Genomic DNA, 27,328 nt, shown 5'->3' with positions numbered 1-27,328 from the left:
CCGTTGAAAGTCTGTTCACCGAAACCTGATGCGGTCACACTTTACATTTCACTACCATCTACTTCCATAAAAAATTAATTCAATGTACTGAATTGTATTGCAAAACACTTTTGCTGCTAGTTGTTACGGTTAGCAGGGAAGAGGCGAGGATCTATTCGCAGCAATAATTTATTAAATAAACACACAAAGAAAATCCAAACAGGGAAGATAAAGACAATAATCCAAACAGGAAACACGTATATCCATGATGACAGGAACAGGGAACAGAAACAACAACAGCTTTACAAACACTTTTACTATGCAAAAACATGCATGAACACAATAAGTTCATTACATTTTAGTTCATAATAGTCAGACTCCCAATATAAAGTGGGACCTCTGACGCTTTAAAACATTCGGAAAGAGATCGAGTGGTTTGATCAAATTCTTCTGAAGAGACATAATCGTTTAATATTTATGTGTTTTCTTTTTTATTTACTACGACACCTTCATCTTTATATAGTAGTAGCCTAGCCTTCTTTAATCTGATATATTGTTCTATCTATTATTCATGGATATATCAGTAACATGCTTGGATTAATGACGGAAGTAAGCAGTTTCCCATGAAATCCGTCCCGACAACTCGAAAATATTAATAATGAAATCAATTATAAAGACTTACCGTAATGATTCAGGGTAAATCAAAAATCACAGTTTGGAAAATGAATTTTTGATATGATTGTTAAACATTGTTCTTTCATTCCAAACAAAAGAAAAAAAAAAGTCACATAGTGTAGCTTTATGCGTCACGTTCATAAAGTTGCTCAATCAGACTACCAAAGTAAACAACATCTACAAATTTATTTCTAACAATGTACAGAAAGCTTGCATGTGATTTACAGAGCGCCACTAGTTTATCAGAAAAAAGATCACCTCTCATCCAGGCATTTGTTGGTTTAATGTGAACCTCTTTTAACACTGTTCATGATCAGCCATCGTTTGCAGAAACTGCTAATCCTAAAGTCTTTCCAGATGCTATCTTGAAACGGTGGAGTCTGTGTGTGAGTGGTTGGAGGAGGTGGTGGCGGCGCTGAGCAGAGAGAAACCGCTGTGACTCGACTCCAGGCTGCTCATGGAGCCCCTGATGGAAACACACACACACACCTTTAAACAGCCCATTGATAGTTTACCATGATTTGTTATGCTAAGACCTTTGCAATATGTAATCATCCAGACCTGAAGTCAGTGGACTGCAGCACCTCTGTGAAATACATGACTTTGCACTTGTGTGAGGAGACCTGCAGAGAGGCCAGGACGTCGTCGACACGCGGACGGCTGGATGAAGTGCATGTCGGGGTGCTGTAAAGACGCCACTGCAGGATGTAGGATCCAGGCCAGCGCGTCACATGAGAGCCCTGATGGGAAACGTGTGGATCAAAGGAAGAGAATGAGTGTATGATCAACTAGGGGTGGGCGATATGAGCAAAAATTCATATCACGATATTTTTCACTGTCCGGACGATATCGATATTATATTGCGATATGAGAAAAAAAAATTGGAATCACATTTTAGTACACCCTAGTTAAATTACAGGCAAAATATGTATTTTAACCATATAACTAGAAAAAGGTGAGGGATTTAATTGGACATAGACCTGAAAAATCTTTTTTTTATTGTGCCATTGTTTTTCTCAAAAAGTGCAAACGTGCAACATGAGGTATAGGCCTGAATTCACTTGCTATCTCTTTCCACTTTTTATTTTGCTGGGTCAAAATAATTCCTTCGTTAATTTCGTAAGATGAGTAACACTGGAGTTTGGTTTATTGAACTTTGACACTTGGTTTGACACTTAGGCCTAATTTAAGACAACTTTATGTGAACCGAGAAGTTTTTGTATACTGACCAAAAGAGAGGAGAATCTACATCCTGCTAATTCAGTGGTGAGAATTGAATTGTTGTTTTTACTTTATATTGTTGTCCATTTATCGAACTTCCATACCTCTTATATAATAATTATATAGTACTATGTATCCATTTACTAATGCTCGGACACACTCGCGGAGTTCGCTTCGCTTTTGTCCAATCGGGCGCCTCATAGACAGACGCTGTGTGTGTGTGTGTGTGTGTGCACGCGAGAGACGCGTGAGTGACAGAGAACGAATAGACTGCGTGTTTTAAATAGCGTAAAGAAAATAAATGAATAACGAAACGCATTATGTGGCGGCCGGTGTTAATTCTGTGGCGCACCCACCACGAATTAGTCCATGTGTGGGAAACACTGGACTGTTACTATGCTCTCTGTGTTTGATTATTAATGCCTGTGCTTCACGCGAGTTGCACACAGAGGAAAAGGTTAAACCTTCAGTTCAGCCTCGATTTTGTATCGTCATTAGAAGACCTTGTGTTAAAAGTTGTAAAGTGTACCAAATTTAACAAAACAATGTAACTGAAAAATTTGAATTAATGAATATCTAACGGTATTCTCGGTATCGCAAAATCCATATCATGGTACAACATAATACCGGTAGTCACGTTGATACCGGTATAGCGGCCACCCCTATGATCAACGTATACGAGTCCCGCATGTTGTTGGCAGGTTTGGTGAGATTCCCCTCACCTGTACGCTCTCTCCCTCTCGGCAGGTCAGGGCCGTCTCCACCATGCTGTAGTCTTGTCCCAGCATCCACGATCGGTCGATGAGCTGGACGTTGTTTCCGCCGGGGCAGGCGAGGTTGTGCGTGTCTCTTTTAGCGGGCTGAGGGACTCTTCTGGAGTGGTAGATGTTGAAGATCATGTCGCCTTTACACACGTCAAAGTCCCACGTGATGACGGACGACACGTCTGTGATCTCGATCAGCACCTGAAGATGAACGAAGGGATTTACCTTCATTTCAGAACGCATAACACACAGCGCTGCGCACCATTCAGAGTTCAACTGGGAATCTGGAATTTGAATTCGCCTTTGGCTAAGCCACACCCTAGAATGTAGATTGACCAATCACAGCGCAGCCAAGAACGAGCTCCCACAGAGGTCCGACACTTTTTCACAGCGCTCCATTGCCTTTAACACAGGCGTCTCATATTTTTGGTCTCGGCAGGCTATTACTGTCGTAGCTTTATCAAAAATATGGTTAAATGTTGTGCCTGGGGCATTTGTAACACAGATACGCGTTTCCCAGAGAGGTTGGAGGGGGGTGTCAGTTTTTTTCCCTTCCCAAAACCAAAGTCAAATCCTGACAAGTGTCGTCTAGCACACGCTGCTAATAAATACAACGTTATACTCGCGTAGTCCGTTTGCTTCGTAATAACGATTATAGAAGTGAATAGAGATCTACCCAGCTTTGCATGAACAGATATTGTTAGTCCCAGCCTCCGTCTCGATTAGAAGGATATGCGGTGGTTAATATTTTGACTGTGACCGGTATGCTTTTGCCTCTATTTTGGATGCCTTGTTGTTCCTTGCGTTTCACCTGTATGTCATGAACGTATGCCTTCGAACGTATATTGCAGCCCCTTTTGCCTACTTCTATCAGACACATTTGCTGCTTTATAAAAGTTTGATCAAGTTTTCAGCAGGAAGAGCTGTCACAGCATAAGCCATGTTGATACCAGAGCCCAGATGAAGTTTGTTTGTTGGACGTAGCAACAGTAACTAAGGGGGGCGGGGCTTAGCCAAAGGCGAATTGGTGCAGCAAAACATTCAAATTACAATTTACATTGTAGGAAGTAGTAGTCAAATTTTGGAAGAACATCAATAACCAAAACAAGTTGATGGACTCCATTGACTTCCATTGTATTCTTTTCCTACTATGTTTCCATCAACTGATTGGTCACCGGCATTTTTCAAAATATATTCCTTTGTTTGGTAACACTTTATTTGAAGGGGTGTGCATAAGACTGACATGACACTGTCATAAACATGACATAACACCTGTCATGAACATGAAGGAGTCTTTATGAATGTTTATGACTGTTGTCATTAAGTGTCATTCGGTAAATTATGACACTTTTAATGCAAAGTTGACATTGTTTAAAATGTCTTTGTTATAACAACTTGACATTAACCAAGACAAAAATGTCTTGATTATGACAACTTGACATTAACAAAGACAGAAATGTCTTTGTTATGACAACTTGACATTAACCAAGAAATCATAACCTGTCAACCTGTCACAAATATGTCATAACAGGTCTAATTATCAAACTTAAAGAAGTTATTTAGCTTTGCGTTAACATTACATTACCCTGTCATATGTTAAAGCATTTGTCATATGTCATATGTTAAAGCATTTGACAGTGTAATAACCCTTAATGACATCTTTATAACTAGTACAATGTGTTCCACTTTACTTGAGGACAAGTAAAATATTCATGACAGTTATAATGGTGTCATGACGGCCAAAGTCAAAACCAACCACATATGACAGGGTAATGTAATGTCAACGCAAAGCTAAATAACTTCTTTAAGTTTGATAATTAGACCTGTTATGACATATTTGTGACAGGTTGACAGGTTATGATTTATTGGTTAATGTCAAGTTGTCATAACAAAGACATTTTAAACAATGTCAACTTTGCATTAAAAGTGTCATAATTTACCGAATGACACTTAATGACAACAGTCATAAACATTCATAAAGACTCCTTCATGTTCATGACAGGTGTTATGTCATGCTTATGACAGTGTCATGTCAGTCTTATGCACACCCCTTCAAATAAAGTGTTACCCTTCAGCCGGAGAAAGAAATTAATTCAGGTTTGAAAAATATTTTTCAGTATGAACTCATGAAATTGTCTATTGCTATTAAAATTCAAACTCATGAATTAAAAGGGAGCCAATTCTGAAGTTCATGGTAACACAGTAATACACTATAAACAGAACTAGACTAACAGTGTGTGTCCTTCACGCTGCATGTCTTCTTATGACCAACAGATGGCACCACTTATTAACACACTTATGAAAGTGAACTTTGGCCAGCTGAAGTAACCAGTGAAAGCTGTGTATTGTTGAGTGTTGTGAGTGTATGAGCTGTACCTCATGTGGAGATCCCTTCAACACACTCGCGCTCTTGTAGATGGATTCATTCCACAGTTTAACCTCCTCGTTTTCCAGCTCCTCGGCCGTACGGTACAGAGACTTGGGAACCAGACCTCCCTCAGGAGCATCACACTGAATAAACACGAGAAACACAGACATACAGATTAGATTACAGTCGTATTTTTATAGAGTGACATCTCTTGGTTTTCTGTGGCTTCAAGCCAAAAGCATTTAGTATGAATGCATTTGTGAGACAAGTTAAGGCAAGCGTTGCCCCTGTGCTTTCCATACAGCATAAATAAAAGACCATCACGAATACACAAGTATACTTGTACAATAATAGTACATGAGTACAAGGAACATAAAAACACCACAACAACAAACGAGTGATATGGCAAGCAAATTCTGATTATAATGGCAAAGTGTTTCATGTATTCATTGATATTAAACATATCATATCACAACAGCATGATCCCATGTCATGATGATTACATCATTTTACCCTCACTTACCAGGAGAGAAACAACACGACACTATTGATATTGATAGGTTTTATATTCTCTTGTGAAAAACAAGTGTGCCTAATTGTATTTAATGTGCACTTGTAGTGTACTTCAAATCTAAGTATATTTTTAATCAACTGTACTTGTAGATCTTGTAAAAGACTACTTAAGTGCACTTAAAGAGAGACACTTCCATGATAAAAGTTTCTTAAGTACGCTTTTAAAAACTGCACTTTGTAATAATGTCAAATTAAAAGTTTTACTTTAATGTTTTACTTAAATTGTTTTAATAACCTTTTGTCATGCTTTGAAGTGGATTTTAATTTGAACTGTAATGCGTTCATGTAAAATTGAAAATAAATATAATAAATAGAAACATCCCCATTACAAATTATTCAAGTAATTTCAAATATATTTTAATACATGACATATATAACAAGTTTCAATAGAAATGCCATTGTATTTATAGTTTACCATAAAAGCCTGTCATTCAGCAGTAACTTCATATTTCAAAGACAATAGAAGTAATAATGAAGTTACTGTAATGTACTTAAATCCTACTTAAGTGGGTCAAAAAACATTCTAAAGTTCATCTAATTGCATGTAATATTGATGTTAAACTACAATTAATTTTAATTTAATTGCAATTAACATGCAATTAAGTGCCCGAAAACTTTACATTAATTTTTGCATGCAAGTATATTATTTTAAAGTATATTATTTACATTATAAATACTCATTTGCTAAAGTATGCCGAAATGTACAAGGGTTTAAAGCCTGTTGAAGTGCCTTAGAGGAGCGTCTGTTTGGCACAAACCACTGTATCATTTTATGATAAATAAGCACACAAAGATCAATATTCAAATATAAGAATGCAAATGAATATCTGGGAATGAGTTGTTGGCCTAGGGAAGGTGCGTGACACTTCTAAACAGTGTCCCAGCTCGATGATCCCGTGTGTATCAACATATAGGCCTATCTCTGCTCTCCTGAAAGCTTCAGCTTAATCTAACCAGGCCAGATGAGAACCACATGACCACGTGTCAACGACAGCTTTATCACTCAGATTTGCTCTCTACAACATGAGTAATATCAGACCCCAACTCTCTGAATATGCTATGCAGCTCTTAGTAAAGGCTCTTATCATCTCAAGGCTAGATTACTGCAATACTCTGGTGAACTATCTACATTTACTAAAGAATACAGCAGCATTTCAGGGTTTCCAACCACTCATTAACAGCTTCTCTTGACAGTTTCCAACACTTATTAAACACACCTGAACCAGCTTAACAAGGTCTTTAGGATTACTAGAAACTTCCAAGCAGGCGTTTTGGAGTTACACTCTGCAGGACTGAGGCCTTGTCCATATTGAACACAGAAGCAGCCGGATCATTTCCTTAGGCCATTTTCTCTGTGTTTTGGCCTTCTGACACTGAGACACCGTTTTTAATAATGAAAACGCTCTCCAAAGTGGATATGTTTGAAATCGCCGTTTTCGCGTGTTAGCGTGGACCGTCAAAACTGAGGTATTTAAAAACTATGACCTAAGTTTAGTCATGTGACGCATATTGTACCAATAGATATTCATGTTTATAATGGTATTGTGCCTGTTATGTGCTATTCACTTTCACACTGTTGCTAAAATACGTTAAGGCCTGTTCACACCGGGACGAATTTCGCGCGCGATATTCGCCGACGTTTAACGCCTCGTGACTAAACAAAGGACGCCAATGTGAGTGTGCACACCAACGCGAAAAACGCCACGCGTGAAAGCGTCATTTTTTTTTAAACGCCTTGGGTTCGTTTTTTTAGTTTGACGCGCCGCGTCAAAAACTATCCGACCAATGAGATTGGCGCTTTTGCTCACGTGTCTGGAGCTTCTGAAGTTACAGTAAAACACAACTCTGGGGCGCTCAAACACAAAACGGTCTTGCTGAGCACACATACGTAACGGCGAAGAAGATATACGCCAAGTAGCGTCTACACCATAGACAGGTCTACACTGCCGGGAAGAAGAAATAAGACGAGGAAGATGCAAGGCAAGATGAATGTAGAGCTGCTGGTCTCGTTGGTGTCAGAACATAAAGAACTATATGACAAACGCGACAGCGACTACAAAAATCTTGATAAAAGAGAACTGTTATGGAGTGGTATTGCAGAGCAAATGGGCGCCATCTAATGTCAGGGAATGAATTGGCATGTTCACTCGGCTCATCGTCAGCGAAAATCGCTTGGGTGTGAACACAAAAAACGTGTTGAAAAACGCTGGCGAATAACACGCGCCGATATTCGTCCCGGTGTGTACGAGCCTTTACTTTGCACACTCTTCATATCACGCGTTTTCAGGCATGTTCCCAAAGTTTCTCATCAACACTGAAACGTGGGAAAACGCCTGAAAACACTAGTGTGGACGGAGAACGCATTTAAACGAAAACGCCGTTTTCAAAGGTATCCGGATGAATGTAGACGCAGCCCGAGTTTGACACATGGGTTAATATGTCAGATCTCGCCACCTGTAGTTCTGAAGACTCACCAGAGAGTCTCCTCCTAAGAAGTCAGGGATGAAGTCTCTGTTGATGTAGTCCACCAGACCTCCAGGCCCCTGGTAGTCATTCCCAGCGTAGATGAGAAACTTATTCCGAGTGTTTTCATCGATGAATGGACTCACCTGAGAGCAGAACGAAGGCAAACACGACATTTACAGAAGCCCGGAAATTAAGTAAGGCCAGATGAGTGAAATAACACCACCACGCTAACATGACATTTAACTGTGATGGGTCAGTGTGTGGAGACATTTACAACCATTAAATTAAGATTGAGTAGGTGCTCATCTCAGTGTTTCCTAATACCTTTAACTATTTGTTAACATATGTACTAAGTGTGTCATAATGTGAAATCCTATGAGTGTGTTTACCAAAGTCCAGAGCACAGGAAACACTCTGGGTGCTCTTATTATGAGGAGACGGCCCAGTGTTTCAGGGTAGTTGGCTCCTACAACTTCTATCATCCTCAGCAAGGCTTTGATGGCCGGTCTCCACAGATGCCTCATATTTAACCCCTCAAGATCCACCAGACATGTCCAGCAACTACAACACAAGAGCACTTATTTATTTAGGGTAGAGGTACCATGTACAGTACAAACACAATTCTTATTCATAACCAATTTCATTTTTAAAACATACTGGAACTGGCTGGTTTTCATGGCGTTCGGTTCTGTTAGTGGAGTTGGGAACCAAATCCAGAACAATCAAAATTCCTTTTGATTCCCATTTATTATGGTCAGTTTTGAGTAAGTTACTCTAAAAAAGTAATGTATTACTAGCTACTAATTTAATCTTCAACAGTGTAATTCGGTTACTGTACAAATTACTCTCTCTATAAAGTATTGCATTACTTATTACTAAGTACTTTCTAAATGCCACATCGAACTCTTTAATTCTTTAAAATAAATAATTTTAAATTGCATAAATTGTTCTTGAACTGACCGAAGAGTTTAAAAGGAGAATGTTACATTAAAAACATAGATTTTAACATTAGATGTTAAATTCCCTATAGTTTTATATAGAATTGCTATATTTTCTATACAGTATTTAATGCAATTACATCTAAAGTAACTATTAAATTACAGAAACATCCCTTACTTCACTTTTTTAAGGGGGATAATTAAATTATAATAATTAATTACTTAGTAATGCATTACACCCAACACTGATTATGTCTAACTATATATAGATTAATACAAGTACATGATATGTTTGGTAATGCATGAATAAATTAAGTACCTGATTGGTTTTCCAAATATTTTGGTTTTCTCTTGACAGTGTCTGAGACCTTCCTCATTGATAGACAGCACCTAAAGGTTGGGTCAAAGGTCAGGGGTTAGTGAACATGGTCATTTTATTTAATTGAATTTGAATCCCTGATAAAGCCTGGTTTATCCCAAATCATTTTTCTACTGCTTACACAAAAATGGATATTTTTTTGGTTTCTTGCCTCTGACTTGCTCACTGTGGGATTAAAGCATTATGAGTTTTACTAGCAGCTCCCTTTTAAGAAAAGGGTGATATGACCCAAATATATATGTGACTTTCAACCACAGTACGGAACGATATAGTGCTTCTGTATGAAATCAGAGATGTTACAAAGCCATAATCTAAATTTCTCAAACATTCTCAACACATCAGTCTCTGATTCACTTAAAACAACTGAATTATATATATCTTCATAAATGCTTTTAAAGAATTTTTACTCTATAGAAACAAAACCACCCAATATTTAAATCTCCTGATTACCTTTAAACGCTCAGTCGTTTGCCTTTTCGACAAGCAGGGTTTTTTCACTTGTGATAACACGTTTTGAGAATCGCATACTCTCGCTTAGAAACAAAACCAACCGATATTTGAATGTCTAAATTGCTTTAAACCTTCAGACGTTTGCCTGAGTCACTACTGAACTAACATATGAGCTAGAGTAGACTCTTTAAATACAATATAGATAGATCTAAATCTTCACAGCCCCAAAAACTTGCTCTGTGGTAAAACACTAAGGCATTAATAACGCAACAGTATGACTGTAAAGCTGCTTTAGAAAGATGTATATTGTGAAAAGCACTAAGTTTGATTTGTCATTTCATACTATTTGTATTTGTCTAACTCTTACATGTCTCAGAAGAGTCTCTTCTCCCAGCGTCCGCACTAAACCTTTGGTGTCCATTTGTCCAAGTCGAAGGATATAGAGAGGACGTCCATCTATATAACACACACAGAGAAGCACATAACCACCACATTAACTTCTGCTTGTTTGATATTAATACAGCCTATGGAAAACACTCGCTCAGACCAATTCCTCTGTTTGATCAGTATCAAGCTCTCGCTTCAACTGATCTTTATTTCAAAGTCTGGCACAGGACTAACACACATGCAGGATTGAGAGGGGAAATGCCTCTCCATTAGTTCTATGAAACTACATGTGATGGACCTTTGTCATGGTGATGCCAGCCTCCGGTGTAATAGTCCTGCAGGAGCTGCGGACACTGCCACGTGTCTAACAGGAAGTCGATCTGATGCTGCTTCCTCCACGTGAGCGTCTGACACAAAGCCTCTTTGGCCTTTTCCAGATTAAAGTCCCGTGAGCGCAGGAAACGCAGCACGTGCTCGTCTTTAGGGATCTGAAGGGATTCATACGCATGTAATTAAGTAATTCATTCGAGGAAAATCCCCCATTTGGTTGGAAATTCAGTTTTTTTGAAAGAAGTCTCTTCTGCTCCCCAAGGCTGCATTTATTTGATCAAAGATACAGTAAATACTGTAATATATAAGCAAAATATTATTACAATTAAAAATAACTGTTTTCTATTGTAATATATTTTAAAATGTAATTTATTGATTAAAGCTGAATTTTCAGCATCATTACTCCAGTCTTCAGTGTCACATGATCCTTCAGAAATCATTGTAATATGCTAATTTGATGAACAGGAAACATTATCAATGATGAAAACTGTTGTGTTGCTTCATATTTTTTTTGTGGAAAGAAACATGGTTTTCATAATATAAAGGTTTTCACTTCATAACTTATTTTTGTTCTTTAAATATACTTTCATTAAAATTTGTTCATTTTAAAAATACAGAGAAACAAATATGTTAATAAAAAGTAAAGATTATGAAAGTTTTGAAGCAGATCCAATAATAATTTAAATTGGCTTAACACTACGTATGATATTTTATTCTATGATTTGATTAAAGTCCCCCTATGGTGAAAATCCAGATTTTAATGTTGATTATATGTCTATCTGGTGTTTTTAATATGCTTTATGACAAAACATTTGCAAATTCATAAGCCAACACCCTTTTCTGCTTAAAACTGCAGTGAACCAAAGACAGTCTCAAAAACGCGGTTGGAAATCGCTGGTGTTTCAGACGTCACACACTACAGTAACCAATCAGGCCAACGTGTGATCGCCAACCAGTGGATCTCTGAGCTGGTGCGAGTGAGTGGAGGCGGGGCTCATTTGCATATTCATAGAACCACATATTAGAATCAAAGCTATTTTAAGGCTTGAATAATTTTTTGTCCAAGGAAAAAACGTTAATTATGTAATTTTGGTGATCAAAGATGAGTTGATAGGATAGGATAAACCTATTGACAACAGGGGGACTTTAACAGAATCATTGACATTAACCATGTCATGTGAACAAATAGAAAAGTCAGCCATGTCAAGTATTATGCTTTAGCCAACGAGCAGGGGCCTTTTTACCCCAAATAACATACTTTTACATTTTCTTAAAATTCAAAACTGTTGATTTAAAAAAGCTGAAAACCATTAACAAAGACCTTCGTTTCAAAATATACTTGGTAATTTTATTGATTCTCATTTGCTAAATAAATCGATTTAAAAAAAAACCATCAAATATTAGATCAAATTAGAGCAGAATCAATTTGTATTGCTTCCCGCCATCGTGTCAAGGATCAACCAAATTTCCACATGCATAGAGAAACCTGGGTGTTTAGGTAGGAGTTGTGGCATCTAGTGGTTTAGAGTACAGAAACGAAATCAATGCACCTTTAACCCCGCTGTCCCCTACTAGTACATTATTCTGAACATTGCACTCACCTTTCCTTTGTGTGTTTCCTGCAGCCACTGTCGTAGGCGAATGAGGCAGCTCTCCTGGAAAGGAGTCAGCTGTCCCAGATAGCGGGAGATGTAGTCTGCATCTAACTTGTCTGCAAACAACACACAACCATCAGACAGCTGAGAAAAGTAGGAGATCATTCACTCTTTTAAGAAAACTGTCGAGGAACAGGCGAGTCGTCTACAAATATACAGTATATAGCCCTCCTCTCGTGCCGATATGATCGATCATTTAAACACGTTCCTCCCATCATTTGAAATCAATAGTGAGTTAATCACCCAGTGCGGTTCGTGTGAGGACTACTGTTTGAGACATGCACAGAGACGCCAATGTAGAGAGCTTCAAATAATCAATAAGACAAGCTGTAAGCCAAGCTAACTGGAACGTGCTCTTAAAGTTAGGAACAAACCTTCTTCCAGTAACATTAATAGAATGGGGAAACGTTTAACACTTTATTTCGATGGTCCACTTTAGACATTCTACTAACTACAAGCAACTATATGTCAACTTACTCTCATTAGAGTATTAGTAGACTGTCTGTTTAATATCTGCTAACTCTTTATTGTGATGGTCCTCAAAAGAAATTCTACAGACTATAAGTAACTTTGCAACTATATGTCAACCCTACCAGTCTACTAAAATACTCTACTGAGAGTTAATTGACATGTAGTTGCAAAGTTATATATTAGAATATATATTATTATAAGTGAGATTTGTTTCTTTCAGGGTGCAGTTATGATGCTGCCTTTGAAAGTACAGAATCTGCCCAAGTAGAAAGTAGACAAAAAGGAAGCCCACTAGAATTTGGACATGTTGATTTTCGTTATCATTCCATTCCTCCTGCATTATTATATTTACGAGCACACGCTCGCGGGCAGAAGTATGATTCATCTCACCATCCGGAGAGCCTGGCAGGACGTCTGTGGAGCTGGGATGAGCTCTGCTGTTGCATGCTGGGATAGCTCTGGCTAAGCTGACAGGCGTTTGGTGAGGCGCGATGGTGGCGGGAGGAGGGACCCAGCGGGGCACGTGGTTAATGCCCTCCTCCTCCAGCTGTTTGAGGTGAAATTCAATAATCTCTTTTCCCTGTGGAGAGAGAAAGAGACAAATAGAGAGTGACACAAGAGTTTACTCAAATGAAACAAGTAAACATTGGCTTTAGGTACACAGACATATGAAAAACATACTCTTACACGCAAGCCAGCCACAAACAGGGCCTTACAAGAAAACAGATCCTGATGATAGACATAAAAGGAATCTAAAAGCAGGAAGGAGATTCTTGAAAATAATGGCAGGTCAGTCATTATCACTGCCTGAGTCTAGATAAAGTAAACATTTATTTAAATGTTTTAGACTTAGGGCTAGATTTGCTAACAGTTTGCGCCAGCGACAAAAAAACGTTTAAAAACTACTGTCAGGACTTCCTAAAGACACGCAGTGAAAAATTAGCGCTGGAAAGGCATGGGCAGGGTTATTTTTGCGGCATTATTTTTGCGGTTTCCCTTTCAGACGCAACATTTACAGGAGGAAAGTATTTAAATGAATCATGCAAGGTGATTTACTAAGTCAATTTACTGGTATTTGCGCCTTTATTTATCCACCCAAAAATAAGCATGTCTTCAACCAGGCGCTAATTTGCTCTGCTCTTGGTAGAGTGCGTTGGTCATTAAAGGCAGGGTAGGCAGTTTGTTTCTAAAACACTTTCCCCAAATTTGTTTAAACTGTCTTTATATACCAATACATATCGAAAATATAAGTACTCTGAAAAGGAGAGTATAAAAATCGAGTGTCTGTAGTCCTCTCAGGGCTGCAATAAACACAGCTACTCTTTCCATTCGGAACGAATGCAATGATTGGCTGGGCGACTGTCACTCTCCCTCGCTACCATGGCTACCACCCCTGCCGCTACAGGAGCTGCCCACATGCGCGCGTCCGGTTGACTCGCTCATTTCGAAACCGGCCGCAAGCTAGGAAGTTTTACAATTATGGCAGAGAAAGAGCAGTCAAAATACCCAGTACCACCTGTACCTGCATATACAGTCAGCGCAGGCAAACAAGGCAAAAAAAGGTGATGTCACTCCATGCATTGCGCTCCTCTCCGCTCGGCGCTGGTAAACGCGTCCTCCAGCTGAGCGGCCGGCATCACGCGTTCATGTGTTTTGAGGGCGTGGCTTTGGAAGGAGCCCAGAAGGGAGGGGATGGGAGTTTCTCTGTTGGATACTTTCAAAATCCAGCCGTTTTCTGCTAGTTTCTCAAACTTACCTACCCTGCCTTTAAGGCTACGTTACATTAAGGCTACATTAAACGGATACATTTGAAAACGGCGTTTTCGTTTTAAAAAACGTTCTCTGTCCACACTAGCGGTTTCAATGTGGATGAGAAACTTTTGAAAAATGCCTGAAAATGCTAAATTCACCTGAAAGCGCATGCGTAAAACCTCCCTGAGATGATACAGACGGAAAAATAAATGTTAAAGGGATACTCCACTTTTTTGGGAAATAGGAAAAATATCGAAACTCTTTGGTAATTTTTTTTTGAGAAATGCTAATGGTCTTGTCCACTTCAATGATGTATGCTAAGCTATGCTAAAAGTGGTACCGCCAGAACCGGAGATCGGCTGAATGGATTCAAAAACGGTAAAACTAAACAGTTTAACTCTGGGGGAGTTGTAAAATGAGCCTATTTCCAAAAAAAGTGGAGTATCCCTTTAAAGTTATTGCGCAATTCTTCTGACAGGATCATTTTATTTAGCAAAATATCTCACCATTCACTGATGCGTCCAGGACGCACTCAGTCACCATTATATGTTTGGTCTAAAACGCGACTGCTCTCATGGTTTCCCACAGGACAGCAAATGCGAGTTAATTTTCCTGACAAATTTGCAGGACTGTGATATGAAGAGTGTGCAAAGTAACGTATTTTAGCAACAGTGTGAAAGTGAATAGCACACAACAGGCACAATGCCATTATAAATATGAATATCTATTGGTACAATATGCACCACATGAATAAACTTACCCTTTAATGCAATTAAAGGGGGGAAAAAAAATCTCGTTACTTTTGAATTTGCTCGCAAACGTTTTACAGCGATGGAAATACTAAGAGATGGGAAGAACTATATTCCAATGCTTTTTCTAGGGAACACAAAGTCTCTCAAAGGTATCCATTGCAAATGCAACGTTTCTAGAACATTTGGAAATACTGTAGGAAAAAGGAGAAAGTTTTGAGGTGTGGACTTCAAAATAAGAGTCTTTGTGAACAGAGATGTGTATTTAGGTATAGATATAGGTTTGAATTTGGCCTGTCAAATGTCCTGATCCATCCAACCAAGCAACCAATCAACGCACACACACCTTTTTAATACTGGCGGCGTATTGCTTCATTCCGATCTTCTCTGCGGTGCTCTCAAAGCCGAAGAAGGATTTGATGTCCATGCTGGCGGACTGCTCAAAACAGGTCCAGTCTTCATTCTCCGGGTGAACCTGAGGAGGGAGCGTTCAAACATCAGGATCCCTCTTAAAGCAGCCGACACATAAACACGTGTCCATAAATAAGAGGGAGTGTAGCAGCACAGACCGTGTAGCAGCAGTGCTCGTAGACGCTGACTCTGCTGGAGAAGGACTCGTTATACGCCTCTATGTGCAGAGTTCTCTCTCTTCGGTCCAAAGAGTTCTTCTGGAAGAAATACAAGTAGTCCACTCCTGCTATCTGTACACACAGACATGTGTCATAATCACAATCAAGGCACAGGCTATTATGAATTTTAAAGGCTAAATTAAATACACGCAAAAAGAAGGAAGAGTTCACCTAAACAAGTAATATATTGTTTATTTCATTTATTTTCACATATGTTGATGCACCAATGACGAATTTTTGAAGAATCTTCAAGCATTTTTTTGTGTGTGTCCATACACCAACATCTCATTTTTTGTTGTTGTTTCATTTTTCTTTCTTTTTTTTATATTATCAAAAGATTTTAAAAATAATTTCATTTCATCGAATGACAATTTTCGGATCATCGAATAACTGTGCCACTAAACTTTATATACAGTAATTGCAGGGAACAGCTTCTCATATTGTTTTAAGGTTCAAATGTTAGTCAAATGAATGCTCACAGTGTCAGAGTTTGTCAAAGTTTATAACGTTTTGGACTTCTAAAACATTAAATACCCTCTTTAGAAGCCGAGGAGCCTCGACGTCCACGGTACACCGGCGCTCAATCACTTGTGTCGCCCCATCTTCACTTTGACACTCACTGATGATGTCACTGTTCACAAACATGGGTATCAGCGGACAGTTTGGGAATCTTTTGTCATAGGCCTGTGAGAGAGAAAAAGTGAAACCAATGTAAGCGTGGGAGGGGAAAAAATGATTAGAAGAGAGAAGAAGCTTCAGGAAGTTTTGCACACAATGCAATTTTGATCAAAATATGGTTCTCTTCAGCTTGGCTAATGTGCACAAATGACACCCATTTTGATTATATATGTTCCTGAAAATGTGACACTTGTCTCGTGATGTGTTATTGTTTTAATTCCAGTTGACTTAGTAGCTCATATGACCAGGTTAGCAAGTACTGCATGTCACATGAAGTCTTAAGTCAACGATACCAATAAACTGCAGGTACGCCCGTCAATATTTACTCCCTAATCTCTCGCTTTTTAAGGTTTAAGAAGTCACAGGAGGACTAGGTTAGAGGAACCAGTACAACATAGTAATCCTTGTGAAACAGAAGCACACTTTAACATACTTTTAAAAGAGTGCTTATTACAGAAATAATATACTTTAAAAGAATATCCGTAAAAAATGAGTGATAACTGGATGAAATGTTTTTGGAAATTGTATTGCAGGTTAGTTGCAATTACATGTAAATGTATTACAGTTTACATTTATATCAAATGCAATTATTTTAACAGATATTGCAATTTATAGTTACATATCATTTCTGACCCAGTTTTAAGTACATCATTATATAATTTCATCATTTCTTAAATATGGTTAAAGTTAGTGCTGGATGTGCTGACAAGCATTTATGGTAACTAAAACACTAAAATATTTAATGTAATATCTATTGAAAGTTTTATATTGTTTATTTGAAAGTTTGTGTGTAATTTGTGATGATGTAGTTGCAATTTTCTACATTTAAAATATATTAACTTTAAGTGTATTGTGTTATTCATCATTACATTTAAATTATAATCAAGTGTTTGGTTACATGTGTTTTGTTAGTTTGTCGACACAAATCAAAACTCAAAGTAAGTGCAGTTCTTTAAAGCGCAACAAAATATTATTAAAACACAATTATTTGAATTGTACTTTGAACAAATTCGAATTTAAGCACACTTATGTAATCTTTTTTTTTTTATTAATATTATATTGTCTGCAAGTAACATAGTCAGACATATACAAATAGTCTTGCATATTATTATTGAAAATCCTTATTTTACCAGCATTCTTACTTCCAGAACGCTACTGTTGGGCTCTATTGAGTTTTGTGTCTCTAATGATTCATATATTATACACTACAGATGTAAATTGCATCCACGTTAATGCATTAGCCATCAGAGCAGATCTATTTCTGCTGAGCAGTGGATGAGGGTTTTCTAGTATGTGTTTGTTTTAGTGTGTACTCTGCTATTCCACTGAAAGTCACGCACGATCCTGCTAAAAATCAAACAATTCTATTATGTACACATGCATAAAATGTAAATGATCTATAGAGTTTACTGTGAGACCTACCAAACAAAGGCAAGCTCCTTCCCTCTGAATTATACACACGCTGACTATATATGCAACAGTAGTATGCTCCATTGTTGTCACATGATCTGGTCATGCTGCATCCAGTTGTCATCTTAGTTTAAATCCTTTTAAAATTATTATTATTATTTGGCATTTAATCCATTTTTGCATAAAGAATTGCCATGCTGGACTGAAAGGTAATGTCATTTTGGTCACTGTAGTAGCTCATATGCGTACTGAAAACCTGCAAACTGCACAGTATGCACTAAGTATGGTAGCCTCTTTAAAATGCTTGACCTTTGTGTCAAATCAATAAAGTGATGATGTCCATGGACGTCATCCATTAAAGCGATTGATCAAACAATGACATGTTTTCTCTGGACTGAACACAATAACAGCTTTTATGTAAGGGATTAAGCATTGTGTATTAATTCCTCTTTTCAGGAACAATACGCCTCACTACAGCAGTCCTATAGCTGTTTGGGAGACGAGAAATGCCATTTAATTCCTGAATTTAAATTGAACGAAGCTGAATTACAATTCTGTATGATTGTAAAATGATGATGGCAATTTGAATTTAATAAAGCAGAATTAAAATAGAACAAAATAAATAAAAAAATACCCATACAACTATTACACAATATGTGAAATTTCCAGAAATAATACATTTTTATCTTTATAAATGTCATTATATTTAATGAACTAAAATAAAAATAAAAACTACTTCATTCAGAAAAGTCCATATTAGGGGAACAATATACATAATTAGTCAACATGAATGATCTGTGGTGTTGAACTAATGAAAGCCGTCAGCTCGCTCGATTTCAATTTGGTTTTAAAATAATGCCGTTTAACAGAACTACATTAATCTACATTAAAACTACAATACACATGATGATGAACAGAAAATCCCACCAATCAGAGAGTCGCGTGCCAAAAGAGCTCTTTAGCTCCGCCCACTCCCATGACACACTGCGAATGACGTAATCGAGTCTCCCTATACTCTCAAAATGCTTATATTGCAATAAACTTAAAATATGTTTTTATATACTGTATATAATCAACATTTTAAATTAGTAGTTTTATATTTCTCTATCCTTTTTAATTCGACTATCCAGTTTATGGGATAGTAGGTTTTCCCCCTTCGCTAAAGTCTTGAACCTGTATATTTTTTCCCATTTTCAAATACTTTTTTGCCACAAATCAATATTTTAAATGTAATTATTTACCTTGCAGAAGGTTGATTTGGTTCATTGCTTATAATGCTTTAAAACTAAGAAGAAAACATTCTTCCGGAACCAATGCCGCTGGAAAAAATGGACGGGCACTAACACACTCGGTTCAATTAAAATCCGCTTAACCCCCGTGATGTGTGCAGTCTTGGAAATCTAGAACAATCCCTGTAGTTTCTCCTATACTGACACAATTACATGTTGAAGTAGGTCTTATATTGTGAGCACCACTGTAAGCCTTTGTGACATTAACCCTGAGGTTTCTGCCCCAGATGAAGTTTGATTGACAGGAGAGGCACACTGATTCATGTCAAGTGTGAGCAGCGACCCGTGCTGACTAAAGCATGACGTCAAACTGTGCACTCAGCAAATCTGAAAAAACAATTCACAATAATAATGTTGATAAGAGCGAGTGATTAGCACTTTCGCCTGGGGAAATGATGTCACTGAGGAGGATCGATGGATGTGAACTGTAACCTAATTAACCGGCTGATCAATCATGACGCTGTGCCATTTAATACCGCGGCAGAATCACTCACACACATTCAGACCAGTATTATATGGCATTCATGTGTGAAATAAATATAAGCTACTGAACATTAAAACTCTCCTCCCATAAATGATATGATGGATATACTTCACATCCACAAAACGGCAAAATCCTATTGCCTCATCTTTAATGCTTATATTAGCATTGCTTATATTATTATCTAATACAGTGACAAACAGTAATACATTTTTGAATGTGTCCTAAAGTTATGGCTCTTTCCCTTGAGAAAAAGAAGTGTGCTTAATTATGTTTAATGTGAACTTGATGCACTTCAAATCTTAAAAGTATATTTTTTATAAAACCGTCCTCGCAGAAAATATATGAATGAAATAAAAGCCAACTTAAGTCCACTTAAATACTTTCATGACTGTTTCTTAACACACTTAAGTACACTTTTAAAAAGTTCACTTTGTTATAATGTCTAATTAAACGCTTAATTTACAGTGCATTTTAAATCATTGTTTTAATACTATTTTGTCATGCTTTAAAGAAGTGCACTTGTTTTGTAAGTGTTGACTAACATACTAAAGCACGTGATTATAATCAGTGTATTTGATAAGTTAATATATTTGGAATGTACTAATCGCAACAAATATACTTAAATACATGACACGTTTCAATAGAAATGGCATTAAAGTATATTTTAGTTGACCGTCAGTTCATTCAGCAGTAACTTTTTACCGGATTTCAAAGCCAATAGAAGTAATTATGTAATAACATATAAAGATGCTAAAGTGCAGTTCATTTTCACAAGGTTTCTCAGTTCATGGTTAGTGTTAAAGATCAGTTATTGATTGTGTAAAGGGTGAGATAACATTAAAAGGTCACGAGACCGTCGTAAAAGGATTTAAGCGTGTATTGGGATGCTGATGTCATCTGCTCTTGTCAGCTTTATCAGGGCAGCTGCTGATGTGGAGAGGGGCAACTATGCGTTTTGGTGGATCGGGTCACAAGTGGACGAGGGAGACGCATTCCTGTTTACACCTGTTTTTTAATCCGTCTCTTTTGTCCACTTTCAACCGCTTCACTCCTGATTTCTTCGAGGGGAGCGTCTGTGGGCGGGTAAATGTTAGGCCTTTTTTCAGATCTTTTCATCTAATGGACGAAATAAACACATGAAATTTACATGTTCACGCATTAGGTCAGTAGACGGTGTTTTGTGGCTGTTTGAATGCATTCGACCACATGAGCGTTTACACTACAAAAGCAATCCGGTCTAATGAGTTTTCAACTACATCCGTACAGTGCTGAAAAGTGGACAAACTCAAAATGTGTTAGACCCCGTTTACACCTGTATAGCGTTGTCCACTTGTGATCCGATCGACCAAAACGCATCTTACGCCCCGTTTACACGAGAACGATTCCGGGTAAAAACGTAAAAATATTTTATCGGATGTGCCTTTCGTTTACATGGCGACGGCGTTTTGGGGGCTTAAAAACGCAAAAAGTGAAACCACCCTCCAGAGTGGAAATCTTAAAACCACTCCACCGTCGCGTTCCCGTCTAAACGGTAAAAACTCAAATCTGCTCACGGTGGCTCTCGTCGCGTACGCGTTTACGTCACACTCTAAACGATGCTGGGTTGTTTTAACCCAAATTTGGGTCAAATATGGACAAACCCAAATGTTGGGTTAAAAATGTAATTTAAAATTTTAGCCCAACTTCAACTTTCACTTTCAACTGTAAATTTTTTAATTACATTTGTAACCCAACATTTGGGTTTGTCCATATTTGACCCAAATTTGGGTTGAAACAACCCAGCACATTTTAGAGTGCACATGCATGCACCAGCACAGGAAAATAACAACCAACATGTCAGATTATTTCCATACGTCGGACCTTCAAGTTGCCCTAGCAGCTCTGAAAAACGTACAAGAGTCTTTTCAGCAGTTGTACAAAATATTCTAAGATATTGGTGTTGTTGTGTGGCAGTGCTTCACATTGCCACCTAGCCACCTGGAGTGCATACTACATCGAATTTCACACACTTTTGCGTCACCATATTATGCACGCGGATTTCCCAACCATAACGCTCGTCTAAACGTAGAATAAAAAGTGAAAACGCAACGCCACTTTTGCGTTTTCTCTTCAGATCGTTAAGGTGTAAACATAGCCTTAATACCAGGTGTAAACAGGGCTTGAGATCGGCTTACTTCAAAGATCCAGCGTTTGTTTTGCATATGAGGCACCACGAAAGTAGACTAAATCTAAATGTTTTATTATTATTATTATTAAAACAGCCAGTCAGATATTAAACCTCATCTATGAAGTTAAACTGACATTTTCATCGGGCATTCATAGTGTGAAGAGGTGAACTGGAATCGTGCTCATAGAACACCAAACATTAGTTAATAAGCGTTAGCAATGTAGAACTTTACTGTGCATTGACTAGCCCGAGGATATTAAAGCAAGAATACACACGAAACCGTTCGTTACAGTAATTTTGACCATTGGCATTGGTAAATATTTATAATTTAAAGAATTTGAAAAGTTCAATAATTGAGTAATTATCCTCCCAAGTTCATTATCTTAACCATGTTTAGTCGAAGTTTATAGATCAGTTATTGGTGTGTGCTTATCTGCATTTTACAACAGCTTCAAATGTTGCATGTCTAAACAGAATTTAGAATCATCTAAATCTAATCAGTTTTAAAACAGAAAAAAACGTTAAGATAATATATACCAGTGAATGGATTCACACTGGTTTCCAGTATGCATATTTTACACTGAATGAAAAAAATATAGACTATTATTATTGGACACTAAGTGGTGATCCCACAAAACATTGTTTATTGTAACAAAAATGTCTTACAATATTACTAACAAATGTTAATATTGAAATGTATTATAATTTTTAAATGACTATTACCATGACCTGCCCAACGATATACAAATTATGAACATATAATAGATATAGTAATAGCAGAAGTATGATTTACAGTCTTGATAGTTTGGCTTCTAAATCTTTCCTGAATCTTGATAGTTTCATGCTCTCTGCAGGCAATACTATTACTGTATATTTTAGAAAGTCTGGACTCCGGTATTGAGCAGTTAGCCAGGAACGTTTGAAACTCTGGTTCAATTTAAACCATAAATGCTTTTAAAGCAATAAAACAATAGAAAGCTGTGCTCTGTGAGGTTAAAGATTTGCCTGTATTTGAGCTGACGACTGATCTAACAGTCTAGTGAACTCTAGAGCAATGCAGCTTTGAGAACTTTTGCATATGAGGCACCACGAAAGTAGACTAAATCTAAATGTTTTATTATTATTATTATTATTATTAAAACAGCCAATCAGATATTAAACCTCATCTATGAAGTTAAACTGACATTTTCATTGGGCATTCATAGTGTGAAGAGGTGAACTGGAATCGTGCTCATAGAACACCAAACATTAGTTAATAAGCGTTAACAATGTAGAACTTTACTGTGCATTGACTAGCCCGAGGATATTAAAGCAAGAATACACACGAAACTGTACGTTACAGTAATTTTGACCATTGACATTGGTAAATTAGCCTGGGAAAACCCAGACAACTTCCAACGGCAAATTTAGATTTGCTCTGAAAGTTAGTCTGGCAAAGAGCTCATTCAAGCCCATTTCCAATCCGCCGAAATCGCGGCACCAATCAGAAGCGTTGGGGCGGGCTTTACATGATGACGACAGCGCTGGGATTTTGAACATGATTTTGTAGCCTACATTACAAAGATGGATGTCGCCGTCGAACATCACTCGTTCGAATCAGCTATCGCGTCTGTTTTAAGCGATTTGAACGTTTCCTTTTAGTTAAAAACCGAGCAAAGAACAACACTCGGAGATGTTTCTCCGCCGCTCTGCATACGTCATCTCCTTCATCGCTCTGATTGGGTTTAGGTCTATCCTCGACGTCCGTTGGTGACGCCCCTCTGGAAATGATTTGTCTATGACGCTTTGCCAGACCATAACTCAGTTACAACTGAGAATGGTCTGGTTTTAACCAGGCTATTGGTAAATATTTATAATAGAAAGAATTTGAAAATTTCAATAATTGAGTAATTATCCTCCCAAGTTCATTATCTTAACCATGTTTAGTCGAAGTTTATAGATCAGTTATTGGTGTGTGCTTATCTGCATTTTACAACAGCTTCAAATGTTGCATGTCTAAACAGAATTTAGAATCATCTAAATCTAATCAGTTTTATAACAGAAAAAAACGTTAAGATAATATATACCAGTGAATGGATTCACACTGGTTTCCAGTATGCATATTTTACACTGAATGAAAAAAATATAGACTATTATTATTGGACACTAAGTGGTGATCCCACAAAACATTGTTTATTGTAACAAAAATGTCTTACAATATTACTAACAAATGTTAATATTGAAATGTATTATAATTTTTAAATGACTATTACCATGACCTGCCCAACGATATACAAATTATGAACATATAATAGATATAGTAATAGCAGAAGTATGATTTACAGTCTTGATAGTTTGGCTTCTAAATCTTTCCTGAATCTTGATAGTTTCATTCTCTCTGCAGGCAATACTATTACTGTATATTTTAGAAAGTCTGGACTCCGGTATTGAGCAGTTAGCCAGGAACGTTTGAAACTCTGGTTCAATTTAAACCATAAATGCTATTAAAGCAATAAAACAATAGAAAGCTGTGCTCTGTGAGGTTAAAGATTTGCCTGTATTTGAGCTGACGACTGATCTAACAGTCTAGTGAACTCTAGAGCAATGCAGCTTTGAGACAGAGTACAGCTGACTAGACAAACTTTGCAAACATTACTCAATAAAATGAATACACATAAATTAACAAAGACAAAGCTGGAAACACAAACACACACACACACACACACGCACACACACACACACACACAAAGTAAAGAAAACTAGATGTAAAAGGATTTGGCCTAATATAGATAGACTTTTAAACAATATGATTAGATATGCTCTCTCATGCGCATGTCATTTCTTAAAAACTCACCGCCATTACTAGCTCAAAAGGGAACTTGTAAACCCTCACAGGGGACTGATATTTCTGCACCATCGCTGCACTTCTAATGAAAAGCCCTTCCTATGGAGAAAAATAATAATAATTATAAACCCAATGGTTTAAACCAAATTGATGAACAGCATTATGATCAGAAACACAGAACTGATGTAACGTTAAAGCATAACGTAGGCTACTGAAACATTATTTTTCAATATATCACTATATTTTTAGACTTTTACCATGTTTGGTATTAAATTGCTTAGTGTTTGTACAGCAAAGCAAAATTTTTAATGTAGTAAACTTCTAAAATGCAATGGCCTCTGAATGTTTAAAAGAGCAAAATTGCAATGTAGCTTACAACAATACACAACAACCCCAAGTTCAAACTGAATTTTATTAATTTTTTTGTACAACCAGTGAGCCAAAATAGGCATGTGGACACTATCATTATTCATAGCTCATATTCATTATTGTTTTATCTCTAGCACGGGCAGTTTTAGTGAAACACAAGTGAATCTACATGTAAACAGAGACTGCACTCCAACGCGATACGGTAACACGTTCAGGATAGCTGTGAAATTAAACTCTTACACTTTACCTTGGAAGTCAAAGGCGCAAAGAATCCTGTGGAAGGGAAGACTTGATAAAACCCGATGTGAAAGAGTAATAATTCAGTCTGGGTTTCTTTAGCTGTCCTGCTCCATTTCTCCTGCGGAAGTGAAAGCTGCAATTGTGTCAGATGAGAGGTTGCGTAACCCACGTCACTCACACAAACTCCGCCTCAAAACTCTAGTTCAGACACACATTAGAGGTGGGAAATTTTTTATTTTATTTTCATGTTTTATATGTATATGAGAGTATATATACAGGACCTATCAAAAATAAAACAGTAAATGGATGTTTGTTGATGTTCAAAGTACACCTTTGATGATTGCTTGACAAAAACTCGTCTCGGTTTTCTGAGCGAGGTGGTTACATAAACTATAATGTTAAAAAGTCAAGGGTCTAGAGCCCATAGAAATCAAACACTGATCAACATAATGGTCTTTATTATGTTCAACAAAACATCAACATCTAAACCTCTGTTAATTCTCAATAAGAACTGCTGTATGAAATAAATAGTCAAACTGGATATAGGCCTACAGTAGGTAAAGATGCTGAGATCTTGAGAGATCTGTAAGTGTTTAATGTCGTTACTGCCAGTCAAGTAACTGTTTTTCCCCCCCTCCATGTTATTTATTTATTTTTTACAGTTAAGGTGTTTGATCATAATAATTCAGGAAATAGCTGTAAAATAAGTTTTGTAGTGAAACATTTAATAAAACTTTCTATTAAATGTTTTTCACTTTATTTAAATTAGGACATTTTACTTAAAAGTGATCTTTTTAACAGTGTGAACAATGGTCCCAACTGTCCCTTTGCACCATCTGGTGGTGATTTTGAGAATTATTATCGTTTTGTAATTTCACATAGCCTACATTTGTATGTAATATTAGACAGTATCTACGGAACCATTGACTTCCATAGTAGGAAAAAAAAATACTATGGAAGTCAATGGTTCCAGTTAACTGTTTGGTTACTGACATTCTTCAAAATATCTTCCCTCGTGTTCAGCAGAAGAAAGAAATTCATACAGGTTTAAAACAACTTGAGGGTGAGTAAAGGATGACAGAATTTTCATTTTAAAGTGAACTATCCCTTTAACTACAATTAATCAGCCTTGATAACAAGTGTATTCAATTGACACTGTATCTTTACTTGGAAGCTGTACAATTAAGGTCTATTCACATGTTCTTATCCCCCTTCGTCCATTAATTCGCTAAATCACTTTTCCTCTTTAGGGTTGTGGGGAGGCTGGAGCCTTTTTCCCTCAGCAACATTTTTTAATTCAAAATTTGTTTAATGCTTTTTTGTAGAAGATTTGTTTTTGAGAAATTTACACACGCATCATGATTGTTCATTTTAAAGTTTTAGGCGATTTTATATGAAAAATCAATAAATTATTTAGAAATTCCACTAATATTTAGCTACATTAATATTTACATTTACAGAATACAACTTTACTTTTTTTTTCATGGTAGACTAAGGGCCGTTACATAGTCAACGCGAGCAACGCGAGCAAGCAACGCGAGCGACGCGAGCTACGCGCTCCTTTTCATAGTACACAAGCGTCACCGGCGATGCGTGAAATGCAATACACCGATTGCGCAGCAGGGGGTAGTAGAGTCTAGAGTCGGGTCACGTAAAATTCAGATCAAAATGGCAACTGAAGAGGAGTGCATATTGCTGATTTTACATCGGCGGCAAGGATGTATACGAACAAGCTCGCATAACTTTTCCTCTTCGCCCGCCATTGTATTCAAATCTTCTTCTTCTGTAAACATAATAATATACCTTTTTATGTACATTACTTGCAATGTTTTATGTACATTACCTTTTTATGTACATTACCCCCACCGACAACGCATAGTATTGCGTGCATCGGCGCGTCGCGTATCAAAAACTAGGACGACACATTTGGCTACGCATCGACGCATAATGGCGGCCGAAGCGTAGTGATGTGTAGCCTTGCGCACGCGTGCGTACCGATGCGTTGACTATGTAAGGGCCCTAAGAGGTTAATAAAATAGTGACATGTACATGATGTGAAATTAATAGTAACTTTCTGTTTT

General features: G+C 37.3%; 1 protein-coding gene and 1 long non-coding RNA gene across 2 annotated transcripts; both read right to left on the bottom strand.

The window, feature by feature from the left end:
• Positions 1–1,014: 1,014 nt before the first annotated feature.
• LOC130085118 (SEC14-like protein 1) lies at positions 1,015–25,364 on the bottom strand. Its single transcript, XM_056250692.1, has 16 exons — positions 25,255–25,364; positions 24,648–24,737; positions 16,321–16,470; positions 15,727–15,858; positions 15,504–15,632; positions 13,047–13,236; positions 12,132–12,241; positions 10,499–10,688; positions 10,181–10,269; positions 9,304–9,374; positions 8,436–8,607; positions 8,055–8,189; positions 5,016–5,150; positions 2,598–2,840; positions 1,216–1,394; positions 1,015–1,120 (listed from the first exon to the last, which is right to left on the bottom strand). Exons 2-16 carry the CDS (start codon positions 24,708–24,710, stop codon positions 1,015–1,017), a joined length of 2,094 nt encoding a protein of 697 aa, XP_056106667.1. The 5' UTR covers positions 24,711–24,737; positions 25,255–25,364.
• Positions 3,918–4,704, bottom strand: LOC130085128 (uncharacterized). Its single transcript, XR_008807112.1, has 2 exons — positions 4,308–4,704; positions 3,918–4,139 (listed from the first exon to the last, which is right to left on the bottom strand). It is a non-coding gene; the product is annotated as an uncharacterized LOC130085128 (long non-coding RNA).
• Positions 25,365–27,328: the final 1,964 nt, after the last annotated feature.

The sequence above is a fragment of the Rhinichthys klamathensis genome, unplaced genomic scaffold (genome assembly GCF_029890125.1).
Source record: "Rhinichthys klamathensis goyatoka isolate OS25496 unplaced genomic scaffold, OSU_Roscu_1.1 h1tg000004l_1, whole genome shotgun sequence".
Classification (NCBI taxonomy): domain Eukaryota; kingdom Metazoa; phylum Chordata; class Actinopteri; order Cypriniformes; family Leuciscidae; genus Rhinichthys; species Rhinichthys klamathensis.
The sequence above is the reverse complement of the archived record's forward strand: the minus strand, read 5'-3'. Positions and strand labels throughout refer to the sequence as shown.